This window comes from Salvelinus alpinus, chromosome 2 (genome assembly GCF_045679555.1).
Source record: "Salvelinus alpinus chromosome 2, SLU_Salpinus.1, whole genome shotgun sequence".
In the NCBI taxonomy this organism is placed as follows: Eukaryota; Metazoa; Chordata; class Actinopteri; order Salmoniformes; family Salmonidae; genus Salvelinus; species Salvelinus alpinus.
Genome location: NC_092087.1, coordinates 111,975,822 through 112,003,201, shown reverse-complemented (window position 1 = coordinate 112,003,201; position 27,380 = coordinate 111,975,822). Strand labels below are relative to the sequence as shown.

At 40.4% G+C, this 27,380-nt stretch overlaps 3 protein-coding genes across 7 annotated transcripts in view; 1 reads left to right on the top strand and 2 right to left on the bottom strand.

Moving 5' to 3' along the window:
- LOC139548097 (zinc finger protein ZFP2-like) overlaps window positions 1-10,209 on the top strand; it is a 210,398-nt gene extending 200,189 nt beyond the window's left edge. For 3 of the 4 annotated variants that reach the window (XM_071357479.1, XM_071357470.1, XM_071357462.1), the window contains exon 2: window positions 7,572-10,209. In XM_071357479.1, the coding sequence (XP_071213580.1) occupies window positions 7,572-8,875 (1,304 nt within the window). In that variant the 3' untranslated portion in view covers window positions 8,876-10,209. Of the gene's footprint in view, window positions 1-288; window positions 1,106-7,571 lie in introns of those variants that run through there. The other variant, XR_011669640.1, reaches the window with a different exon arrangement.
- Window positions 1-27,380, bottom strand: part of LOC139549743 (gastrula zinc finger protein XlCGF17.1-like) — a 627,316-nt gene that overhangs the window by 511,510 nt on the left and 88,426 nt on the right. The window lies entirely within an intron of this gene.
- LOC139548143 (zinc finger protein ZFP2-like) lies at window positions 15,958-26,646 on the bottom strand. Its single transcript, XM_071357579.1, has 2 exons — window positions 26,033-26,646; window positions 15,958-18,624 (listed from the first exon to the last, which is right to left on the bottom strand). The coding sequence occupies exons 1-2, from the start codon at window positions 26,406-26,408 to the stop codon at window positions 17,300-17,302; spliced, it is 1,701 nt and encodes a 566-aa protein (XP_071213680.1). The 5' UTR covers window positions 26,409-26,646; the 3' UTR covers window positions 15,958-17,299.

Sequence of the window (27,380 nt, the reverse complement as noted above, 5' to 3'; positions counted from 1 at the left end):
TCATAATGATAGTTTAACCAGGTTTCTAGGCTATATAGTATATTCTAGAATTCATCCATGATGTCATAATGATAGTTTAACCAGGTTTCTAGGCTATATAGTATATTCTAGAATTCATCCATGATGTCATAATGATAGTTTAACCAGGTTTCTAGGCTATATAGTATATTCTAGAATTCATCCATGATGTCATAATGATAGTTTAACCAGGTTTCTAGGATATATAGTATATTCTAGAATTGCCAGTGAAGATTTCCTGTGGAGGCAAATTATTAGAGCTGTTGATAAGTCATTGTATAATATTCAGCCAATTTTTTTTCATGCCTTTACATTAAAGGCAAGACATACCTAGATGCAATTACATTCATGAATTGGTTTGAAACCTTTGTTTTACACCCTTCTCAAAGTTGGTGCCTTGACGGATTTGTAAAAAATGGTTTGTCAGGAAACACTATTTACTTATTTATTTAAATGTAAACCTTTATTTAACTAGGCAAGTCGGTTAAGAACAAATTCTTATTTACAATGACTGCCTACACCGGACGGTGCTGGGCCAATTGTGCGCCGCCCTATGGGACTCCCAATCACAGCCGGTTGTGATACAGCCTGGATTTGATCCAGTGGCGCCTCAAGCACTGAGATGCAGTGTCCGCTGTGCCTCTCGGGAGCCCCAAAATCATGTTCTAATGCTGTCCCCAACTAAAATACATCTTGGTCAACCAAGAGTCTTCTGTTCTTTCTACCAATCGCCCCATGTGTTTTTATAAAATCAAATATACGTACTGAACTTGTCTGATGCTTTAAGCATTCTGTTTGATCAAATAATTAAGACACACAAATGACTCAAAGTCATAACTAGAGGGAGCCGGTCGTCAACATAACCTGACCAGAGGGAGCCGGTCGTCAACACAACCTGACCAGAGGGAGCCGGTCGTCAGCGTAGCCTGACCAGAGGGAGCCGGTCGTCAGCATAGCCTGACCAGAGGTAGCCGGTCGTCAACATAACCTGACCAGAGGGTGCCGGTCGTCAACACAACCCGACCAGAGGGAGCCGGTCGTCAACACAACCCGACCAGAGGGAGTCCCCCCTCTGCTGCTGGACTTGGTAAATTCTGCCGTTCTGCTCCTGAAGGTTTCAGTAATAGACTAATAAACTACAGATAGATAGACTAATAGACTAGTAATAGACTACACCAGCAGTCTGCAACCTTTTCCAGTTGGAGTGCCAATTTATCTGACCATTTCTGCTAATCTGTGTGCCAGTTATGATTTTCATATGCACATTTTCGTGGAACAGTTACTATTATAAATTAAATTAATCACAAAATTATTGTCTGTGATTAATATACATTCTATCTAAATCTAAATGAAAATGATAGATATCTAAAAGTAACTTTTATTGCCAACTATGTAAAAAAAAATAGCCTACATAAAGCCAACAAATAAAAACATTGCATTCTGCAGGTAGAAAATATCCTGATAGAAATAAATATCCTAGAAATCACATTGGCTGCAAATGGCCTGTCTACAACAAACTTGAAACATTGTATCAACTATCAACTGGGTCAGGAAACTCGGATAGCAAGCTTGCAACATTGTATAAAATATTCTAGGCCCTCAGTTTCCTGCTCCAGTGAGTTCTGGACAGACACAGCTGTAGGCTATTTGTGTAAGGGATAAGAAGTAATCAGGTATTTTATGACATTTCCACTGGATCAGAGCATTACATTTTTCCCTTTAATGCTGAGTGGTTATCGAAAGGGCAAGAGCTGGAAATATTTTACAAAAATACTTTGAGGAACTATTGTCATTCGCAATTGATTTTGATTAGACTTTGTTTACTTGCTGTTTGACGTGAAGAAAAAGTAACTTTGAGAAGCTCCACAACTCATTAGTGGTGCAGCGTTAAGACAATGAGAAATACTATCAGACATCCCCAAATTGGCACATTTATAGACCTACATTTGTGTGCAGGTCAGCTAGACTAGTCCTACTTCTATATGTGTAACCAGGTAGACTAGTCCTACTTCTATATGCGTAATCAGGTGTGCGTCCTTACTAGAGGTCGACCGATTAATCGGAATGGCCGATTAATTAGGGCCGATTTCACGTTTTCATAACAATCGGAAATCGGTAATTTTGTACACCGATTTAATTAAAAAAAATATATACAACATTTTTTTTAAAATATATACACAGTGGGGAGAACAAGTATTTGATACACTGCCGATTTTGCAGGTTTTCCTACTTACAAAGCATGTAGAGGTCTGTAATTTTTATCATAGGTACACTTCAACTGTGAGAGACGGAATCTAAAACAAAAATAACATTGTATGATTTTTAAGTAATTAATTTGCATTTTATTGCATGACATAAATATTTGATCACCTACCAACCAGTAAGAATTCCGTCTCTCACAGACCTGTTAGTTTTTCTTTAAGAAGCCCTCCTGTTCTCCACTCATTACCTGTATTAACTGCACCGGTTTGAACTCGTTACTTGTATAAAAGACACCTGTACACACAATCAATCAAACAGACTCCAACCTCTCCACAATGGCCAAGACCAGAGAGCTGTGTAAGGACATCAGGGATAAAATATGCAGCAGTTTGGGCCGCCTGGCTCGTTGCAAACTGTGTGAAGACCATTTCTTTTTAACAAAGACAGCCAACTTCGCCAAAGGGGGATGATTTATCAAAAGTGCATTTGCGAAAAAAGGACAATCGTTTCACAAATGTACCTGACCATAAACATCAATGCCTTTCTTAAAATCAATACACAGAAGTATATATTTTTAAACCTGCATATTTAGCTAAAAGAAATCCAGGTTAGCAGGCAATATTAACCAGGTGAAATTGTGTCACTTCTCTTGCGTTCATTGCACGCAGAGTCAGGGTAAGTGCAATAGTTTGGGCCGCCTGGCTCATTGCGAACTAATTTGCCAGAATTTTACGTAAATATGACATAACATTGAAGGTTGTGCAATGTAACAGGAATATTTAGACTGATGGATGCTTCAAGCATTGCGCTGTTTATGACTTCAAGCCTATCAACTCCCGAGATTAGTCTGGTGTAACCGATGTGAAAGTGCGCGCGAATAGCGTTTCAAACGTCACTTGCTCTGAGACTTGGAGTAGTTGTTCCCCTTGTTCTGCATGGGTACCGCTGCTTCGAGGGTGGCTGTTGTCGATGTGTTCCTGGTTCGAGCACAGGGAGGAGCGAGGAGAGGGACGGAAGCTATACTGTTACACTGGCAATACTAAAGTGCCTATAAGAACATCCAATAGTCAAAGGTATATGAAATACAAATGGTATAGAGAGAAATAGTCCTATAATTCCTATAATAACTACAACCTAAAACTTCTTACCTGGGAATATTGAAGACTCATGTTAAAAGGAACCACCAGCTTTCATATGTTCTCATGTTCTGAGCAAGGAACCTAAATTTTAGCTTTTTTACATGGCACATATTGCACTTTTACTTTCTTCTCCAACACTTTGTTTTTGCATTATTTAAACCAAATTGAACATGTTTCATTATTTAATTGAGGCTAAATTGATTTTATTGATGTATTATAGTAAGTTAAAGTAAGTGTTCATTCATTATTGTTGTAATTGTCATTATTCCCCCCCCCCCATAATTTTTTTTTAAATGCCCGATTAATCGGTATCGGCTTTTTTGGTCCTCCAATAATCGGTATCGGCGTTGAAAAATCATAATCGGTCGACCTCTACCCTCGACCAGCACAAAAAATCCTGTGGCGTACTGTGCGCTAGCATCGAATAGTCCCCGCGATATGCAACTTTTCAGAGAAGTCAGGAACCAATACACACAGTCAGTTAGGAAAGCAAAGGCTAGCTTTTTCAAACAGAAATCTGCATCCTGTAGCTCTAACTCCAAAAAGGTTCTCCTTCACCCAAATCCAGATAGCTGATGTTCTGGAAGAGTTGCAAAACCTGGACCCGTACAAATCAGCTGGGCTAGACAAGCTGGACCCTCTCTTTCTAAAATTATCCGCCGCCATTGTGGCAACCCCTATTACTAGTCTGTTTGACCTCTCTTTCGTATCGGCTGAGATTCCTAAAGATTGGAACGCTTCCGCGGTCATCCCCCTCTTCAAAGGGGGTGACAATCTAGACCCAAACTGTTATAGACCTATATCCATCCTGCCCTGCCTTTCCAAAGTCTCCGACAGCCAAGTTGACAAACAGATCACTGACCATTTCGAATCCCACCGTACCTTCTCCGCTGTGTAATCCCGTTTCCGAGCTGGTCACGGGTGCACCTCAGCCACGCTCAAGTTACTAAACGATATCATAACCGCCATCGATAAAAGACAGTACTGTGCAGCCGTCTTCATCAACCTGGCCAAGGATTTCGACTCTGTCAATCACCGCATTCTTATCGGCAGAATTAACAGCCTTGGTTTCTCAAATGACTGACTCGCCTGGTTCACCCACTACTTCTTAGACAGAGTTCAGTGTGTCAAATCGGAGGGCCTGTTGTCTTGAGCTCTGGCAGTCTCTATGGGGGAACCACAGGGTTCCATTCTCGGACCGACTCTTTTCTCTCTATATACCAATGATGTTGCTCTTGCTGCGGTTGATTCCTTGATCCACCTCTACGCAGACCACACCATTCTGTATACATCTGGCCCTTCTTTGGACACTGTGTTAACAAACCTCCAAACGAGCTTCAATGCCATACAACACTCCTTCCGTGGCCTACAACTGCTCTTAAACGCTAGTAAAACTAAATGTATGCTCTTCAACCTATCGCTGCCCGCACCCGCCCGTCCAGCATCACTACTCTGGACGGTTCTGACTTAGAATATGTGGACAACTATAAATACCTAGGTGTCTGGCTAGACTGTAAACTCTCCTTCCAGACTAATATTAAGCATTTCCAATCCCAAATTAAATTTAGAATCGGCTTCCTATTTTGCAACAAAGCGTCCTTCACTCACGCTGCCAAACATACCCTCGTAAAACTGACTATCCTGCCGATCCTTTACTTCGGTGATGTCATTTTCAAAATAGCCTCCAACACTCTACACAGCAAACTGGATGTAGTCTATCACAGTGCCATCCGTTTAGTCACTAAAGCCCCATATACCACCCACCACTGCGACCTGTATGCTCTCGTTGGCTGGCCCTCGCTACATATTCGTCGCCAAACCCACTGGCTCCAGGTCATCTTTAAGTCTTTGCTAGGCCGCCTTAATTCTTCTGGCTGCAAGCCCTAAGTCGGGATCAATATGACAACAGCCACTTCAAGTGCAGGGCGCGAAATTCCAAATATATATTTTTTTAAATATTTAACTTTCACACATTAACAAGTTCAATACAGAATATGAAAGGTACACATCTTGTGAATCCAGCCAACATGTCCGATTTTTAAATTGTTTTACAGGGAAGACACAATATGTAAATCTATTAGCTAACCACGTTAGCAAAAGACACCACTTTTTTTACTCCACCAGTTTTTTACTCCATCAGTAGCTATCACAAATTCGACCAAATAAAGATATAAATAGCCACTAACCAAGAAACAACTTCATCAGATGACAGTCTGATAACATATTTATTGTATAGCATATGTTTTATTCGAAAAATGTGCATATTTCAGGTATAAATCATAGTTTACATTGCAGCTACAATCAGAAATTGCACCGAAAGCAGCCATAATATTTACAGACACCAACGTCAAATACCTAATTACTCATCATAAAACATTTCTGAAAAATACATAGTGTACAGCAAATGAAAGACAGGCATCTTGTGATTCCAGACAATATTTCCGATTTATTAAGTGTTTTACAGCGAAAACAAAATGTAGCGTTATATTAGCGTAGCCACAATAGCCAGAAACACTTGGGCGCCGACGACTAGTTCACATGCACGACAGATATATGAAATAGCATCATAAAATGTTTCTTACTTTTGGTGATCTTCCGTCAGAATGTTGGACAAGGTGTCCTTTGTCCAGAACAGTCGTTGTTTGGATTTAGAACGGCAACTTTCCCTCTTCAATTAGCAGGCACACTAGCCAAGGGGCGCGAATCTCTCCATGTCAACAAACGGAAGAGAACGGAACACGGCAAAACTCCCGAAAAATGTTCAATAATCTGATGAAACTATATTGAAAAAACATACTTTACGATGATATGGTGACATGTATCAAATAAAATCAAAGCCGGAGATAGTAGTCGCCTATTACGGCAGCTAAAGAGAAGGCAATCCCACTGTCCACGTCGCGCTCTTCAGAGTACCGAAAATGGGGGACACGTCATTCCAAGATGATGTGTTCCATCTCAGACCAAGATAATCACCTAATTTCTTCTCTCAAAGCCTCTTGACATCCAGGGGAAGGTGTATGACGTGCATGTATACTAATAGATCTCATGACCATTTATAGGCAGGAAGTAGAAGAGAGCCTCGGTTTCAGACTTTCCACTTCCTCGTCAGGAAGTGTGCTGCAGAATGACTTCTGTTTCACTCAGAGAAATAATTCAAACGGTTTTAGAAACTAGAGAGTGTTTTCTATCCAATAGTAATAATAATATGCATATTGTACGAGCAAGAATTGAGTACGAGGCCGTTTGAAATGGGCACCTTTTATCTGGCTACTCAATACTGCCCCTTGCAGCCCAAACAGGTTAACTCAGCTCACTGGTCACCATAGCAACACCCACCCATAGCACGCGCTCCAGGAGGTATATCTCACTGGTCATCCCCAAAGCCAACACCTCCTTTGGCCGCCTTTCCTTCGAGTTCTGCTGCCAATGACTGGAACGCATTGCAAAAATCGCTGAAGTTGGAGACTTATATCTCCCTCACTAACTTTAAGCATCAGCTATCTGAGCAGCTTACCAATCACTGCAGCTGTACACAGCCCATCTGTAAATAGCCCATCCAACTGCCTACCTCATCCCCATGTTTTTATTTACTTTTTTTGCTCTTTTGCGCACCAGTATTTCTACTTGCACATCATCATCTGCACATCTATCACTCCAGTGTTAATTTGTTAAATTGTAATTACTTCGCTACTATGGCCTATTTATTGCCGTGCCTCCTTACTCCATTTGCACACACTGTATATAGATTTTTCTATTGTGTTATTGACTGTACGTTTGTTTGAGGTTACTCCCCTGAGTTTTCCCCTATTCACATTCAGAATACGTTGTGAAAAACTAAAATCTTTGCTCACCATTTTTGCTCCAGGCAGATATACTACATCCATAACTATCGGTTTCCTCATACAATTTTAGCAAACACAGAAAGGGGCCTATATTGGAGACCAAAAGTCATCTGGCACACTGCTTAGAGTTTCAACAACATGAATAACTTATTTCTAGTCTACAATCTTAGATGTTACTACTAATGTGAAAACAAGACAATATATGACTATTCTTGCTCCTTTTAAGACAAATGTCAAATCATTACATTCATTACAGACGTCAATTATTGTACAACATCATGGCTACGCTGTTGGCATTACCTTTTACAGTGGATTTCTGCTGTTGTGGGCCTTTAACCATCTGTATGATTTGTCATTGTCATTCACACAGGAAAGAGACGTGACTGTCCTGGATCCTCTGGGGAGCCTCAACAACCTCATGATGCTAAAAAGGCAGAGAAGAGTCTCTCCAGATCAGAACTCCTCAATAAACACCTGCAGAGATCCACAGGGAAGAGAACTCACTGCTGCTCTGACTGTGGGAAGAGATTCACCTCATCAGGCATTAAAATTCATCAGAGGACACACACAGGAGAGAAACCTTGTAGCTGTGATCAATGTGGGAATAGTTTTAGTCAATCTGGAGATCTGACAGTACACCAGAGAACACACACAGGAGAGAAATCTTATAGCTGTGTTCAATGTGGGAAGAGTTTTGGTAGATCTTGCCATCTGACTCAACATCTGAGAATACACACAGGAGAGAATTCTTATAGCTGTGGTCAATGTGGGAAGAGTTTTGCTGCATATAGCATTCTGACTCTACACCAGAGAATACACACAGGAGAGAAATCTTATAGCTGTGATCAATGTGGAAAGAGTTTTAGTCGATCTGGAGATCTGACAGTGCACCAGAGAACACACACAGGAGAGAAACCTTATAGCTGTGTTCAATGTGGGAAGAGTTTTGGTCAATCTTGCCATCTGACTCAACATCTGAGAATACACACAGGAGAGAAACCTTATAGCTGTGGTCAATGTGGGAAGAGTTTTGCTGCATATAGCATTCTGACTCAACACCAGAGAATACACACAGGAAAGAAACCTTATAGCTGTGATCAATGTGGGAAGAGTTTTAGTCGAACTGGAGATCTGACAGTGCACCAGAGAACACACACAGGAGAGAAACCTTATAGCTGTGATCAATGTGGGAAGAGTTTTAGTCGATCTGGAGATCTGACAGTGCACCAGAGAACACACACAGGAGAGAAACCTTATAGCTGTTGTCAATGTGGGAAGAGTTTTGGTCGATCTAGAGATCTGACTCTACACCAGAGAATACACACAGGAGAGAAACCTTACAGCTGTGATCAATGTGGGAAGTGTTTTACTACATCTAACCATCTGACTCAACACCAGAGAACCCACACGGGAGAGAAACCATATAGCTGTGATCAATGTGGGACGAGTTTTATTCAATCTGGCCATCTGACTGTACACAAGAGAACACACACAGGAGAGAAATCTTATAGCTGTGATCAATGTGGGAAGAGCTTTAGTCGATCTGGAGATCTGACAGTGCACCAGAGAATACACACAGGAGAGAAGCCTCATAGCTGTGGTCTGTGTGACAAGAAATACTCTGATAAAAGATCTCTGATCAAACATCAGAAAATACATGGAGTTATTTCATGATATCAATTAATTAATGGCACAATGTAGAATGTTTTAACATTGTAGTAGGAGTATTTTAATGATGTCACAATGTAGGATGTTTTAACATTGTAGTAGGAGTATTTTAATGATGTCACAATGTAGAATGTTTTAACATTGTAGTAGGAGTATTTTAATGATGTCACAATGTAGAATGTTTGTGTATATGCGATGACATATAAGTGTTCTTTTTCTTTGTTTAAGTCTTTAACGTTTTAAATCCTTAATTTAAATGCAACACTCAAAAATGTAGCTGACTGTCTTCTGCAGGTTGTCTAACCAGTGAGGTAAAATATATTTCCCATTTCCATGTGTTTTTTGTTTTGTGTTACTTTCAAGAGCTGGTTCAACCAGATTTCCCCCCAAATCGAAATGCGTTGCCATGGATCTTAATTTATTTTGATTGTAGATGAGTTTTGTTTGCGCTCGTTCCAAGGGGACGAGAGTTCTAAAAGCTAGTGAGTTTTAGGATTCTATAGAAAGAAAAAGGAGAAAAAATTATTTCAAAATCCGTGTTTTTTCTTGTTTTTAAATGTTGACAGCCAGTAGACACCATGTTTATATTGTAGAATGTGAAGCATTGTAGTTGATTATAATGTGAAATGGAAGTTGTTTTCTGTTGGTGGTGAGCAAACTTGTCCAACAAAAATATAGGATATCTTTGTTGTCTTAAGGTGTTACAGGCTTTGGTTTTTCCATTTATGTTTTGAGGTTGGACTTTAGCACGTCTAGCTCGTCAGCATGTCTAGCTCGTCAGCACGTAGGACGCACTGATTGGTGTCACCTTGTTAGTCAGTATGTGTTACACCTGTGCTGGCTTGTCCATCTCGTTAGTGGGAAGGTGTTTCACCTGAGCTGGTCCAGGTTCTATTTAAGAGTGTCTGGCCCAGTGCTCCAGTTGTCTTGATAGATGTGGAGAGTCAACACCTTTAGTTGCTCCACCTTTTTGGGTTGCTTCCTGTCTTTAAGTTTATTGTGGGTTTTTCTTTTGTTTGTCTCTTCTTGGGCAGATTTAGTGGGTCTCGTGGTGGGTGTCTTTTAGGTCCCAGTTGTTGTTACTAGTCAACTTTCAGTGGACACCCCCATAATGTCTTTCAGAGCCCCTCCTAAAAAAACAGCTTATATTTTGGGTTGGATATTTTAACATTTTAATCAATGGCATTTCCTTAGGATGCTCATTAGTCTTTAAGTTGTAATTATTGTTTTTTTATCCTTTTATGTTTGTGTACTAAATATTTCTGTTTTTTCCTGTGAAGCCATTGTGTTGCATCCATGTCTGAAATGTGCTGTATAAATAAAGCTTGATTTGATTTGAACACATTGCAAAACAAATTAACCCAATGACTGACCAATCAACAGACTGATGGTCCATCTTAGTATGAAAAACAGTATCAATCCCACTTTTCAAGCCTACTGAAGGCGTGGTGGAGTGGTAAACACCACCCCCGGCTCTACCAGGGGCTTGTGGTCTCCCACAGCTCTGCTTATGTCATGTTCTGTGGCCTTGCTGTTCGATTTCTTGACTGCCCCTGCAACACAGAAACACATTTGGTCATATTATATAAAACACTCAAAGTAATGGATATGGAGCATCTATGGCCTCAGTTACACCTGGCACCTAAATGTGACTTCTGTCATCTGATCACTCAAAGCCGCATTAGGTTCAGATCTACCAGGATGGGCCTTTGACATAGTCTGGAAGCAGCCAGGCCACTGAATATGTATAAGCCATGTCAAAAGATGAGTGGGGAAAATTAAAGATTACACAAGTGACCTTCATAATAAATAAAATCAAATGTTATTTGTCACATACAGATGTTATTGCGGGTGTAGCGAAATGCTTGTGTTCCTAGCTCCAACAGTGCAGTAATATCTAACAATTTCACAACAAATACCTAATACACACAAATCTAAGTAATGGAATAAGAATATATAAATATATGGACGAGCGATGTCAGAGCAGCATAGACTGATACAATAGTATAGGATAGAATACAGTATATACATATGAGATGAGTAATACATAGACTAAGATACAGTAGAATAGGATAGAATACAGTATATACATATGAGATGAGTAATACATAGACTAAGATACAGTAGAATAGGATAGAATACAGTATATACATATGAGATGAGTAATACATAGACTAAGATACAGTAGAATAGGATAGAATACAGTATATACATATGAGATGAGTAATACATAGACTAAGATACAGTAGAATAGGATAGAATACAGTATATACATATGAGATGAGTAATGCCAGATATGTAAACATTATTAAAGTGACTAGTGTTCCATTCCTTGAAGTGGCCAATGATTTCAAGTCTGTGTATGTAGGCAGCAGCCTCTCCGTGTTAGTGATGGAAAAACAGCTTCTGTCTCTCGGTCCCAGCTTTGATGCACCTGTACTGACCTCGCCTTCTGGATGATAGCGGACTGAACAGGCTTTGATGCACCTGTACTGACCTCGCCTTCTGGATGATAGTGGGGTGAACAGGCTTTGATGCACCTGTACTGACCTCGCCTTCTAGATGATAGTGGGGTGAACAGGCAGTGGCTCGGGTAATAACAAAGAACAAATGTGTGTGCCTGAGGGGAAATTCACTTTCATACAGCCAGAGGGGTGAGAAATTACACCAATACCAGTGGACAATTTGCACTAATGTAAATAAACATAGATGATGGAACATATTCCCTTTTGCTTACGTGATGCACCGCTAAGGGGACATACATTTTTACCATCTAAACCATGTGTGACCTCTCACCTTACTGGCTGTAGAAGTGTTCTACAGCCAGTCTCAAGATCTCAACCCCATAGAAAATCTTTGGAGGGAGTTGAAAGTCCGTGTTGCCCAGCAACAGCCCCAAAACATCACTGCTCTAGAGGAGATCTGCATGGAGGAATGGGCCAAAATACCAGCAACAGTGTGTGAAAACCTTGTGAAGACTTACAGAAAACGTTTGACCTCTGTCATTGCCAACAAAGGGTATATAACAAAGTATTGAGATAAACTTTTGTTATTGACCAAATACTTAGTTTCCACCATAATTTGCAAATAAATTCATTAAAAATCCTACAATGTGATTTTCTGGATTTCTTTTTCTCATTATGTCTGTCATAGTTGAAGTGTACCTATGATGAAAATTACAGGCCTCTCTCATTTTTTTAAGTGGGAGAACTTGCACAATTGGTGGCTGACTAAATACTTTTCTGGCCCACTGTATATCCTTGGGACGTCCCTAGCCCATTGAAGTTAACATTGAAGTGGTTAAGGTTAGGGTTTAGGTTAGGGATGTCCCAAGGATCCCAGATAGAATTGACCATTGTGCATTCTTCTGTCTCTTTTACATAGCAGGTGATGGGTTCTGACTTCTGTACTTTTAAATATGAAATATCCTTATTATGTGAAATTGAATGAAACAATAATGTATGTTGATGCTAATATGATGTACAATTTTCCATGATGTTTCTATATGATAATAGAGTAATATATTTAATATGATGTACAATATGCCATGATGTTTCTATATGATAACAATAGCGTAATATATTTAATTTGCCATATACTATTTTTTAACAGTTTCACTAATACATTTTTATTAACTTAATTATGATTCAACGTCAGTTCACCGTTTCACCTCATACTGTATTGGTTCTTCCGGGTTTGACCGTCGGCGTTGTATGAGCTACAGTACAGTACCGTTATCTAGCTAGCTAACGTTATGTCCTAATTAGGCAGAACTAGGTTTGGATTATTTCCCTCAACTATATTCTTTCCCATATATTGTATATCGTTTCCATGAAGCCAACATGGCTTTACACTCATTAACGTAAGTTTCCAATCTAGAGCAGTTCTCACTTTTGTGATAATGAACTAGCTAACGTTAACTAACTAACTAAGGACGGTGACCTGTCCAGACGAGATGTTACAACGAACTGAATCGTCAATGGAGGTCTTCCTCTTTATATAGCCTGCTACAGCATGCAATACTATTAACTCACAAGAGGGCCTAACGTTACATGGACAATACTATCCCATTTTGGAAACGTTACATGGACAATACTGTCCCATTTTGGAGACATTACATGGACAATACTATCCCATTTTGGAAACGTTACATGTCCGCCCCCTTGTGGAGGGAAATTAATATCTTAGATGGTGGCTGTAGATGGGATTCAAATGCATAATGGTATTAATACAGTGTCTAGACTACCTCTTTTGTATAAATGCCCTTCAGAATCCAAACACAGTATTGCCACGCAGCAAAATGTTGCGTATAATCTTTCAAGTCAGCCTGATAAAATATTAAACAATTTGTGTACAAAGATATATTGAAATGTGATATTAGGCCTGTATGGCAGTACTGTTACTGTATGGCAGTACTGTATTGGCTAGTGCTTTCTCCAATATGTTCTTCTATTTTACATTACATTGTATGTCAATGCCATTTATCTTTCAATATTTATTTATATATATATATATATATGTTTTAATGCTTGTAAGACTATTCTTTGACACATTTTCTCTTCCTTTGAAATTCGTATAGGACAGAACATGGACACAATGCAATTGGGATCAAGAAGAAGGTACAGATCTGTTGTAGGACAGCTGCATTTGAAGTGTACATTTAACCTACATAGCAGTCAATACAAACTGACATCTATTAGCATACAAATGTGTGCAATTGATCTTTTCAGATATTCTCGGAAATGAATCAAGTCCATGGAATGGAAATAGACAAAAAATATAATTTAAGGACTATCAGAGGTAGAGAGGCGAGGCAGGGGTGAGGACATCATCCTGCTATTTTGACAGTCCCTGAAGGACAATACAGAAGAGGTATTTGCTCTTATTCCTTCCCTTTCTCTAATGTATTTTGTAATAAAATTAGCAAGTGTAGTAAGATCATTGCTTTACTTTACTAGGACTGGAGACCACAGCAGCGATTCTGCTCTTGCCCAACCTCTTCAATGAGGACCCGAGTGGCCTTTATGTCCGTGACAAGGTATGCCTATGCACCAATCATCTGTTTCTTCATAAACATAGGTGTGCATGCTTATATAAAACTACAGCTGAACATTTGTGTTCTTTGTTAATTGTGTGTATTAATCTTTTCTAACTTTTGTTGACACAGATTTCACCGCTCTTCACTCCTTTACTGCACATCGGTGGAAATCCATTTCACCATGAGAGTGAAATCCCGCTGACCTTTGATGGGGAGAACATCCACGCCCTCGAGGACGTCCCCATGGGACTTGGGGCTCTGCTCGGGCTGTATTTTTTTTATTTTTCCCGTAAATTTCCCCAAAATGTCAGAAAAACACTTATGTTACTGTGTTCTGGGGAGAAGAGAAGTTGGGGTGAAGTTACCAGGGCCGGTCATAAAGATGGCAAACTTCCTAACATAACTAAGTGGATACGATATACACACTAAAGCTGAAAAATCTGTATTTAGCATCAAGTCTACAATATTGTTAGTTTACCTATGATTCATTTTTAATGTATGTTGTTTTTATTGTACATCATTATTTTATATATTTTAAATGTCATGAAAATCACTATACAAAGTAAATGTATTATTTATTATGGTCTGACATGTCTGCAGAAATGTTGCAATATTGTAATGTGTTTTGTTTGGTAAATATTAATTCACATTTGTGGTGCCACTAAATAAACTATTAATTATTTCAGTCAATATTATTTATATCAATATTGTTATTATTAAAATATGTTTTTATAATGGAGGGAGGGTGGGCAGCGAGTTAAAAAAATTAACGCCAAAAGGTTCTTTGAGGAACCATGATAAAGTTCTTCAAAGAACTTATAGGGGTTCCCACAAAAGGTTCTTCAAATAACTTTTAGTGGTTCCCCCACAGTTTCAATTTGAAGAACCCCTAAAGGATACTCCAGGAACCTTTACTTTTTAGAGTGTATATTGATAAAAGTCACCTTGTCCGAGAGACATTTACATAGTTACACACAGCCAAATTTGTGATTACTATTTTCGGGCGAAATAGCGGCCACGACAGACCTGATATGGCACATAATTCGACGTCCTTGGACGTTACGTGCTGAGTGGGTATGACCAAAGTTATTCTATTTAGCTACACTTTGTAGTACATTTTTACACTATAATAATTGCTTCTTATGCCACATCGCCCATTTTCAAAGGGAGTCGATGCCTTTTAGGGGCAGTTGCCTTTTAACGTTTTGTCTGAAATTATTTTCTCAACTGCGATACCAACTCCAGTCAGCAGATAGCGATGTGCATCTTTCAGGTGATTTTGCCACTGTGACGTATAATCTAGTGGACGGGACGCTTCTTCAACATCAACAGCTAGTCAGCCACCTTGGTTCACTAAATTCATGGAAAAAGGTTTATTCAATAAATCTAGCAACTCCTCCCATACTGGGAAAATACAGGAATACACACTCAGAGCCTCCTGACTGGGCCCTGTTTACACCTCCACACAGGAATACACACTCAGAGCCTCCTGACTGGGCCCTGTTTACACCTCCACACAGGAATACACACTCAGAGCCTCCTGACTGGGCCCTGTTTACACCTCCACACAGGAATACACACTCAGAGCCTCCTGACTGGGCCCTGTTTACACCTCCACACAGGAATACACACTCAGAGCCTCCTGACTGGGCCCTGTTTACACCTCCAAGGTGCCCCCCTCACACAGGAATACACACTACGAGGCTTTTCTAAAAACTAAATTTTGCGTGTTTCGCTGACCTCTTTTTTTTTTAAACTAGGTTTGAGATGTGGTATCCACTCGGCTCGCTGCCTCTCAGATCAATGGTTGGTCCATCTGCTCCATTCCCAAAGGGTGGTCTCCCTGAGCTGCCTCTCAGATCAAAGGTGGGTCCATCTGCTCCATTCTCAAAGTGTGGTCTCCCTGAGATCCCAAGTTTGAGGGATCCCTGGTGCACCATTTACCCAGGTCATCAGGAGCGGTCACCAAGTGAAGATTAACATCCCCATCGCCAAATGTGGTTAATTTCTTTAATATCAAATGGAGACAAACTTATCACACAAGTCAGAGTTAAATCTAAATATTTATTCACTTATTAATAAGGGAGCAGGTCAATACAACACACAAATATAAAGTGAATCAATTTAGTACTCTACGATAATGATGGCTGGTCAACAAATCACCCCCAGATGATTCGTTGAGAGCCACGATACAAAAGTATTTTACAGCTATACGTGCTATACGAGCTATACGTGCTAATGAGCTATACGTGCTAACGAGCTATTCGTGCTAAAGTCCAACCTCAAAACATAAATGGAAAAACCAAAGAATGTAACACCTTCCCCCTTTAGACAACAAATATATCCTATATTTTTGTTGGACAAGTATGCTCACCCCCAACAGAAAACAACTTCCATTTCACATAATCAACTACAATGCTTCTACAATATAAACATAGTGTCTACTGGCTGTCAACAATCAAAAACAAGAATAAACACGTATTTCTAAATAATAATATACAATAGTATTATTTTTTAAATCCTTTTTCTTTCAATAGAATCCTAAAACCCACTTGCTTCTAGAACTCTCGTCCCCTTGGAACGAGCCCAAACAAAACTCATCTCCAATACGGAAAAACGTGCAGTCAAAATAAATTGTGATCCATGGCAACGCACTGGCTAAACGGAAAACACAAATATTTTTAACTGCCGGCCCTTGAGACAATCAGCAACCAGGTTGTCCTTACCACAGACATGTCTGATTTCAAGAGAAAACTCCTGCAATATCCGTAGTAACTTTCCACCTCACTGCAGAGCTTCTCTCTCTTTTCAGGGTTCACTCGATAGGCATGTTGTTGGATCAGGGCCCAGTCCCCAATGTCATGCTCTAGTACATTTGGTTTGGCACATGTGAGAATGAACCCTGATATTCTAAAAACAGGGCAACAATGTCAATATAATTGTACCAAAAAACTGTCAGTTGGTTGCATGAATAATTTTCATTAAATGTTTCATGAAATGTAAATATGAAATATTTGATTGCATAGTATTATTTTCAATGGCTTTTCAATTACATTTTGCTAGGTGGGATAGCCCACTGTCAAAACACAGATTTAACATGTCCAAATCAATAACCAATATGCAGAAACAGTTTGGGATCAATTGAAAACCTAACATGTGGTATATACACAAACATCTGCCACTATAATTGTCTTTTTAAAAACAAGCTCCTTATAAACTGCACAAGCACCAAAAACACTGTTGTTTTGACAAGTAGCAATAAATCACTGATATCGATTAGGGGGGAAATCCGGTTGTACGTGCTGTTGAAACTAACAACAAACAAAAAAACATGGAAATGGGAGATATATTTTAGCTCACTGGTTAGAGGACAACCTGTAGAAGACAGTCAGCTAAGACTTACAGCTATAAGGTTTCTCTCCTGTGTGTGTTCTCTGGTGTCTAGTTAGATAGCGAGAAGTAGAAAAACTCTTCCCACATTGATCACAGCTAAACAGATTCTCTCCTGTGTGTGTTCTATGGTGTATATTTAGATAGGTAGAAGTAGAAAAACTCTTCCCACATTGATCACAGCTATAAGGTTTCTCTCCTGTGTGTGTTCTATGGTGTATAGTTAGATAGCTAGAACTAGAAAAACTCTTCCCACATTGATCACAGCTAAAAGGTTTCTCTCCTGTGTGTATTCTCTGGTGCACTGTCAGAGAGCTAGATTGACTAAAACTCTTCCCACATTGACCACAGCTAAGAGGTTTCTCTCCTGTGTGTGTTCTATGGTGTATATTTAGATAGCCAGAAGTAGAAAAACTCTTCCCACATTGATCACAGCTATAAGGTTTCTCTCCTGTGTGTGTTCTATGGTGTATAGTTAGATAGCTAGAAGTAGAAAAACTCTTCCCACATTGATCACAGCTAAAAGGTTTCTCTCCTGTGTGTATTCTCTGGTGCACTGTCAGAGAGCTAGATTGACTAAAACTCTTCCCACATTGACCACAGCTATAAGGTTTCTCTCCTGTGTGTAGTCTCTGGTGCACTGTCAGATAGCCAGATCGAACAAAACTCTTCCCACATTGATCACAGCTAAACGGTTTCTCTCCTGTGTGTATTCTCTGGTGCACTGTCAGATCTCCAGATTGACTAAAACGCTTCCCACATTGACCACAGCTAAGCGGTTTCTCTCCTGTGTGTGTTCTCTGGTGTATATTTAGATGGCTAGAAGAAGAAAAACTCTTCCCACATTGATCACAGCTAAATGGTTTCTCTCCTGTGTGTATTCTCTGGTGCACTGTCAGATCTCCAGATTGACTAAAACTCTTCCCACATTGACCACAGCTATAAGGTTTCTCTCCTGTGTGTATTCTCTGGTGCACTGTCAGATCTCCAGATTGACTAAAACTCTTCCCACATTGACCACAGCTATAAGGTTTCTCTCCTGTGTGTGTTCTCTGGTGTGAAGTCAGCTGGCTAGATTGAACAAAACTCTTCCCACATTGAGCACAGCTATATGGTTTCTCTCTTGTGTGAATTCTTTGATGTATTTTAAGTTTTACTGAGGAGTTTAATCTCTTCCCACAGTCAGAGCAGCGGTGAGATTTCTTCCCTGTGGGTCTCTGCGGGTGTTTCTTGAGGTGTTCTGATGTGGAGAGACTCTTCTCTGCCTCTTCAGCATCATGTTGTTGTTGAGGCTCCCCAGAGGATCCACTATAGTCCCGTATCTCTCCTGTGTGAACAACAAAGTCAGACAGACGGTTTATTAAGGCCCACAACAGTAGAAATCCACTGTTTATTTGAGGTGAAAGGTGATGCCCAGAGCGTACCCATGAAGTTGTACAACAATTGATGTCTGTTAAATTATTTTATAATTGTCTTAAGACAGTCAAGACCTAAGCAGTGTGCCAGACGACCTTTGGTCTCCAAAAAAGGACCCCTCTGTATTCTGTGCTAAAATGGCAGCGATGCACATGCATTGTAATTGTAAAGCTCGTTTGAATCTCCTATATGTTTGTGTTATTGTCGTAAAATGCTCTATAGCTAGCTTTGCCATCAGCCTGAAACTGAGGGTTTGTACATTAAGTGTTTAACAAATTGGCCCATAACTTCACCTAACAACAACATAGACCTACTGTAGGACCCATAACGTCACCTAACAATAACATAGACCTACTGTAGGACCCATAACTTCACCTAACAACAAGATAGACCTACTGTAGGACCCATAACTTCACCTAACAACAACATAGACCTACTGTAGGACCCATAACTTCACCTAACAATAACATAGACCTACTGTAGGACCCATAACTTCACCTGACAATAACACAGACCTACTGTAGGACCCATAACTTCACCTGACAATAACACAGACCCACTGTAGGACCCATAACTTCACCTAACAACAACATAGACCTACTGTAGGACCCATAACTTCACCTAACAATAACACAGACCTACTGTAGGACCCATAACTTCACCTAACAACAACATAGACCTAGGACTATAAATCATTTAATATTTCAGGTGAAACATGGAAACTAAAATGTCTGTCATGACATTTCTTAACCTGATCACTAGATAATTTTGTGAATAATCCCACTAGGCTACTCTGTAATGTGTTGTCATTCTAAATGTCCTGAATAAAGGAAAATAGCTCTGTGTGTTGTACAATAGCCTATCCATCAAGGAACAGTTCTCTACACATTATGAGCTAAGTATCTCTGTGTCCAAACAGACTAACGAGAGCCTACAGTAAATCAAGCAGACAATAACACATTGTCTGCTTGAGGTCGACCGATTATGATTTTTCAACGCCGATACCGATTATTGGAGGGCCAAAAAAGCCGATAACGATTAATCGGCCGATTTAAAAAAAAATTTTTTTATTTATTTGTAATAATGACAATTACAACAATACTGAATTAACACTTATTTTAACTTAATACATCAAAATCAATTTAGCCTCAAATAAATAATGAAACATGTTCAATTTGGTTTAAATATTGCAAAAACAAAGTGTTGGAGAAGAAAGTAAAAGTGCAATATGTGCCATGTAAGAAAGCTAACGTTTAAGTTCCTTGCTCAGAACATGAGAACATGAGAACTTAAATGAAAGCTGGTGGTTCCTTTTAACATGAGTCTTCAATATTCCCAGGTAAGAAGTTTTAGGTTGTAGTTATTATAGGAATAATAGGACTATTTCTCTCTATACCATTTGTATTTCATTAACCTTTGACTATTGGATGTTCTTGTAGGCACTTTAGTATTGCCAGTGTAAGAGTATAGCTTCCGTCCCTCTCCTCGCTCCTCCCTGGGCTCGAACCAGGAACACATCGACAACAGCCACCATCGAAGCAGCGTTACCCATGCAGAGCAAGGGGAACAACCACTCCAAGGCTCAGAGCGAGTGACGTTTGGAACGCTATTAGCGCGCACCCCGCTAGCTAGCTAGCCATTTCACATCGGTTACACCAGCCTCATCTCGGGAGTTGATAGGCTTGAAGTCATAAACAGCGCAATGTTTGACGCACAACGAAGAGCTGCTGGCAAAACGCACGGAAGTGCTGTTTGAATGAATGTTTACGCGCCTGCTGCTGCCTACCACCGCTCAGTCAGATACTTAGATGCTTGTATGCTTGTATGCTCAGTCAGATTATATGCAACGCAGGACACGCTAGATAATATCTAGTAATATCATCAACCATGTGTAGTTAACTAGTGATTATGATTGATTGTTTTTTATAAGATAAGTTTAATGCTAGCTAGCAACTTACCTTGGCTTACTGCATTCGCGTAACAGGCAGTCTCCTTGTGGAGTGCAACGAGAGGCAGGTGGTTATAGCGTTGGACTAGTTAACTGTAAGGTTGTAAGATTGGATCCCCCGAGCGGACAAGGTGAAAATCTGCCGTTCTGCCCCTGAACATGGCAGTTAACCCACCATTCCTAGGCCGTCATTGAAAATAAGAATGTGTTCTTAACCGACTTGCCTAGTTAAATTAAGATTAAATAAAGGTGTTAAAAAAACGGCCAAATCGGTGTCCGAAAATACAGATTTCCGATTGTTATGAAAACTTGAAATCGGCCCTAATTAATCGGTCGACCTCTAGTCATAATGATAGTTTAACCAGGTTTCTAGGATATATAGTATATTCTAGAATTCATCCATGATGTCATAATGATAGTTTAACCAGGTTTCTAGGATATATAGTATATTCTAGAATTCATCCATGATGTCATAATGTCTCTGCTGCCTGCGACTGGAACGAATTGCAAAAATCTCTGAAGTTGGAGACTTTTATCTCCCTCAACAACTTTAAAAATCTGCTATCCGAGCAGCTAACCGATCGCTGCAGCTGTACATAGTCCATCTGTAAACTACCCACCCAATTTACCTACCTCACCCCCCATACTGCTTTTATTTATTTACTTTTCTGCTCTTTTGCACACCAGTATCTCTTCTTGCACATGATCATCTGATGATTTATCACTCCAGTGTTAATCTGCTAAATTGTAATTATTCGATTTATTGCCTACCTCATGCCTTTTGCACACATTGTATATAGATTCTCTTTTTTTTTTCTACCATGTTATTGACTTGTTTATTGTTTACTCCATGTGTAACTCTGTGTTGTCTGTTCACACTGCTATGCTTTATCTTGGCCAGGTCGCAGTTGCAAATGAGAACTTGTTCTCAACTAGCCTACCTGGTTAAATAAAGGTGAAATAAAAAAAATTAAAAATAATAAAAATAATAATGATAGTTTAACCAGGTTTCTAGGCTATATAGTATATTCTAGAATTCATCCATGATGTCATAATGATAGTTTAACCAGGTTTCTAGGATATATAGTATATTCTAGAATTCATCCATGATGTCATAATGATAGTTTAGCCAGGTTTCGACCTCTAATTACAAACATCAATTTGTTAGGGATGTTGGATCCAAGCATGTCATGAATGTCCTGCTTAATATAATGTTTGTGTGATCATCGCAAATCAACCGCTTTGTACTTAAAAAACCCTTCAACCAGTAAAATGCTCTTTGTCTAGCTTTTCCATCAGCCTGACAATGAGGGTTTGTACACTGTTTGCCAAATTGGCCCATAACTTCACCAAACAACAAATAAAGGAAAATAGCTCTGTGTGTTGTACAATAGCCTATCCATCAAGGAACAGTTCTCTACACATTATGAGCTAAGTATCTCTGTATGCAAACAGACTAACGAGACCCTACTGTAAATCAAGCAGACAATAACATTATAAACACCAATTTGTTAGGTATTTTGGATCCAACGTGGAGCACGGCATAACTGTCTTTACCAGAGTAATGAATGAAGAAGCACTTTGGTTGTTGTTGCATGTCGTGATGTTTGTCATTTGACTGGCATTCAGAAAATGATTTCCTGGATCAGCTGATGATAGTTGAACATGTGACTATAACAAAACAGCTACAGTATTAAGTATTATGTGTAATTATTGAAGAACCGCGTTAATGACAGTATCCATTTGGGTGTTGTCAATAAAGCTAAGGGGACTTTCAGTTAGAACCATTGGATTTAGTAAACTCTGAAATGATTTAGGATTTCTGTTGCCATGAAAACTGTTTTCCCAGCGTAACATAAAGAGACACTAAATGTGACGTAGTTAGAGAGCATTTCAGAGATCTGAATACAAAAAACTGTCCTACTGCAAGATCCAGTATTTAAGTTGAAGTTCATCATATGACAAGCGTAACGTTATGACTATAACTACTGTTCCCTGAAGGAGGGAAACTAGGTACAACATACTATCATATCCACGCCTCGCTGGAATCCCCACCTTCCACAGGTGATGAGCGTGAGGCTTAGATTTTATTCCTTAAATTTAATACCGCTCTTCACCACCCCAGGAAAGGGCGGGGACAAACAGGTGTTGTACCTCGTTTCTCTCCTTCAGGGAAGTGTAATTATAATCAAAGTTACACTCCCTTTCAGTCAGTCAACTTCGGAACAACATACTATGGGGAAATACAATCATTCCCCAGCCGACCCAAACTGATACTAAATGAAACGGCCCATGGCAGACCACCCAGACCTGACCCCGCAAGATGCGTCAGTTGTCAATTTATTCATTGTCTTTTGTTTGAAACACTCCTGTCAATGTTGAGTAAGGACGCACACCTGATTACCCATATAGTAGTAGGACTAGTCTACCTGGCCGGCACACAAATGTAGGCCTATAAATGTGCCCATTTGGGGATGTCTGATAGTATTTCTGATTGTCTTAACGCTGAACCACTAATGAGTTGTGGAGCTTCTCAAAGTAATTTTTTTTTTACATCCGAACAGCAAGTAAACAAAGTCTAATCACAATCAATTGCGAATGACAATAGTTCCTCAAAGTATTTTTGTAAAATATTTCCAGTTCTCGCCATTTCGATAAACACACGGCATAAAAGGGAAAAATGTAATGCTCTGATCCAGTGGAAATGTCATAAAATACCTGATTACTGTCCAGAACTCACTGGAGCAGGAAACTGAGGGCCTAGAATATTTCATATAATGTTGCAAGCTTGCTATCCGAGTTTCCTGACCCAGTTGATAGTTGATACAATGTTTCAACTTTCTTGTAGACAGGCCATTTGCAGCCAATGTGATTTCTAGGATATTTATTTCTATCAGTAGAAGTAGGTAGAAATGGTCAGATAAATTGGCACTCCAACTGGAAAAGGTTGCAGACTGCTGGTGTAGTCTATTACTAGTCTATTAGTCTATCTATCTGTAGACTATTAGTCTATTACTGAAAACTTCAGGAGCAAAACGGCAGAATTTACGAAGTCCAGCAGCGGAGGGGGGACTCCCTCTGGTTAGATTATGTTGACGACCGACTCCCTCTGGTCGGGTTATGTTGACGACCGGCTCCCTCTGGTCAGGTTATGTTGACGACCGGCTCCCTCTGGTCAGGTTATGTTGAAGACCGGCTCCCTCTGGTCAGGTTATGTTGACGACCGGCTCCCTCTGGTCAGGTTATGTTGACGACCGGCTCCCTCTGGTCCGGTTATGTTGACGACCGGCTCCCTCTGGCCGGGTTATGTTGACGACCGGCTCCCTCTGGTCGGGTTATGTTGACGACCGGCTCCCTCTGGTCGGGTTGTGTTGACGACCGGCTCCCTCTGGTCGGGTTGTGTTGACGACCGGCTCCCTCTGGTCGGGTTGTGTTGACGACCGGCTCCCTCTGGTCGGGTTATGTTGACGAGCGGCTCCCTCTGGTCTGGTTATGTTGACGACCGGCTCCCTCTGGTCGGGTTATGTTGACGACCGGCTCCCTCTGGTCGGGTTATGTTGACGGCCGGCTCCCTCTGGTCGGGTTATGTTGACGGCCGGCTCCCTCTGGTCGGGTTATGTTGACGACCGGCTCCCTCTGGACGGGTTATGTTGACGACCGGCTCCCTCTGGTCGGGTTGTGTTGACGACCGGCTCCCTCTGGTCGGGTTGTGTTGACGACCGGCTCCCTCTGGTCGGGTTATGTTGACGACCGGCTCCCTCTGGTCGGGTTGTGTTGACGACCGGCTCCCTCTGGTCAGGTTATGTTGACGACCGGCTCCCTCTGGTCAGGTTATGTTGACGACCGGCTCCCTCTGGTCAGGTTATGTTGACGACCGCTCCCTCTGGTAAGGTTATGTTGACGACCGGCTCCCTCTGGTCAGGTTATGTTGACGACCGGCTCCCTCTGGTCAGGTTATGTTGACGACCGGCTCCCTCTGGTCAGGTTATGTTGAGGACCGGCTCCCTCTAGTCAGGTTATGTTGACGACCGGCTCCCTCTAGTCAGGTTATGTTGACGAGCGGCTCCCTCTGGTTATGACTTTGAGTTATTTGTGTGTCTTAATTATTTGATCAGAATGCTTAAAGCATCAGACAAATTCAGTAGGTATATTTGATTTTATAAAAACACATGGGGCGATTGGTAGAAAGAACAGATGACTCTTGGTTGACCAAGATGTATTTTAGTTGGGGACAGCACTAGAACATGATTTTGGGGCTCCCAGGTGGCGCAGCGGACACTACATCTCAGTGCTTGAGGCGTCACTACAGACACCCTGGATCAAATCCAGACTGTATCACAACCGCTGAATATTATACAATGACTTATCCACAGCTCTAATAATTTGCCTCCACAGGAAATCTTCACTGGCAATTCTAGAATATACTATATAGCCTAGAAACCTGGTTAAACTATCATTATGACAATATGGATGAATTCTAGAATATACTATATATCCTAGAAACCTGGTTAAACTATCATTATGACATCATGGATGAATTCTAGAATATACTATATATCCTAGAAACCTGGTTAAACTATCATTATGACATCATGGATGAATTCTAGAATATACTATATAGCCTAGAAACCTGTTTAAACTATCATTATGACATCATGCATGGCCAGTCCTTGTATTCATAGTGTAGTGAATTCAGGGGGTATCCCTGAGCTGAACTCAAACCTGGGTCCAGCGACTGTCAAGCCAACACCTTAAAACTGTTATGCCAAGATGTCTGAACTTCTTGACGAGGTCGCTAGGTGTTGAGTTAGGGTTGCTACAATAGCTTTCTCTATGAATTTGAGAGTGGTTACATTTCTCCAGCCCCATCCCTCAGCTGTTTACCAAACCAAGTCTCTTGGCAGCCATTTTGTTGCTGTTTAAATACTAGGTTGTCCCTTTAAAAAAGCCACACATCAATCAATCAACCAACCTGCAGTTGAAACAATAACAAAGCAGTCATTCCACCACTGTTTTGGTAATAAGATGATGATGGGCCTGGAGAAATTTAACTACTCTCAAATTCATAGACAGACCTATGGATGAAAGGACTGACCATCCATGATATCAACATTATAGTTTTAACCATGTTGAGGCTGTTGATTTACATTGTTTCTAAACATTGGAGTAAAAAAGCTTATTCTGGGTTCTGATGGGGTACAACAGTTGAACTAAGCTCATGAGGCATGTGTTATATTCTCCAAGAATCAATGGCTATAAATTAATCATTTAAAAGTCAAAATATGGATGTAGCAATTGCAGATTTCCCCTTTAACACCAAACATCAGTTCAACTGCAGAGTTTGTACCTCTGTATTTAAGACAGTACTTACCAGTGGTAATCACGGCACGGTTTCTCAAAACCATCTTATGGCTAAGTTCATCTTTAGAACCACTGGATGCCTTAAATTGCGTTTGGGAAATCGGGCCCAGATATCCAGTTTCCTCCTCTTCTTCCGATGAGACCGTAAACTCCCCATCCTCCGCTTTCACTTCAAAAACTGAATCCTCCTCTTCTTTCACTGTAACGTCTTCCTCTTCTTTCACTGAAACGTCTTTCTCTTCTTCTTTCAGGGTAACAACCTCACCCTCTACTTGTTTTTGTATTGTAACATCCTTCTCTTCCTCCTCCTCTTTGATGAGAGCTTCTTTCTCCGTCCAGCAGACCGTCTCTTCTTCAGCAGGAAGAGAGTAATTTAGTGAACTCATGGTCGGAGATGTTAGCTAGCTAGGCTAATGCTAACTTAACCAGCCCGCTAGCTGAATAATAACAACAACACCGTAAATATGAAATTAAATAGGATAACTAACTAACTAGACGACAGACAAGGGTTTAAAATACAGTGGCTAATATACACTAAAGCGTCTAAAGAGCTTTATGGGTTCGGCTATTTTGGCTAGCAAGCTACCGAGGTGGCGGCCTAACTGTTGCTGCTGCTGAAAGAAGCGTTCCGTCCACTAGATTACACGTCACACTAACAGCATTGCGTTCCGTCCACTAGATTATACGTCACACTAACAGCATTGCCTTAAAATCGCACACCGCCATCTGCTGACTGGAGTGGGTAACGCTCAGTCTGAACCTCTGACTGCGATGGAGATGTGCGACTTTAAGACAATGACGCTAGTGTGACGTAAAATATATATTATAATGTTCAGACAAAACGTTAGTGTAGGAAGCATGAGTTTTTACTCACCAGTGTAACAATACAGTGTGGTTAAAGACTTAGTAACTTAGTTGTGTTCACGATCTGGTTCCCTATACGCACAACCAGTTATGTTTTTGAATTATCACATATGTATTAATTTATTTCGGGATTCTGGGTAATCCACAGCAGATTTATGGAGAATTGCTGTGGGTGATTTCAAAATTGAATAGTCCCGGAATAGAAATATATAAATTTGACATTACATCATAAAATCCACCTTTTAAATCATACTGTAGCGAGCCGCACAGACAGCTGTGTGTTATGTGTTAGGCTAGTAGGTTGTGTTGTACTGACCAGTACCCAGTGTTCGCGGGGTCCGACATGTCAATCAACCTGCTATCTGCCAATCACGGGAATGCCTGGAATCTTCTGATGCCGGGCATCCTGGCGGTTGGCGGAGTGGCGTGGAGGGGGTTTGGGCAGGGGGATGGAGCATTGGAAGTTAAGACCAGGTTTAGCCTTTGTTCTCCCT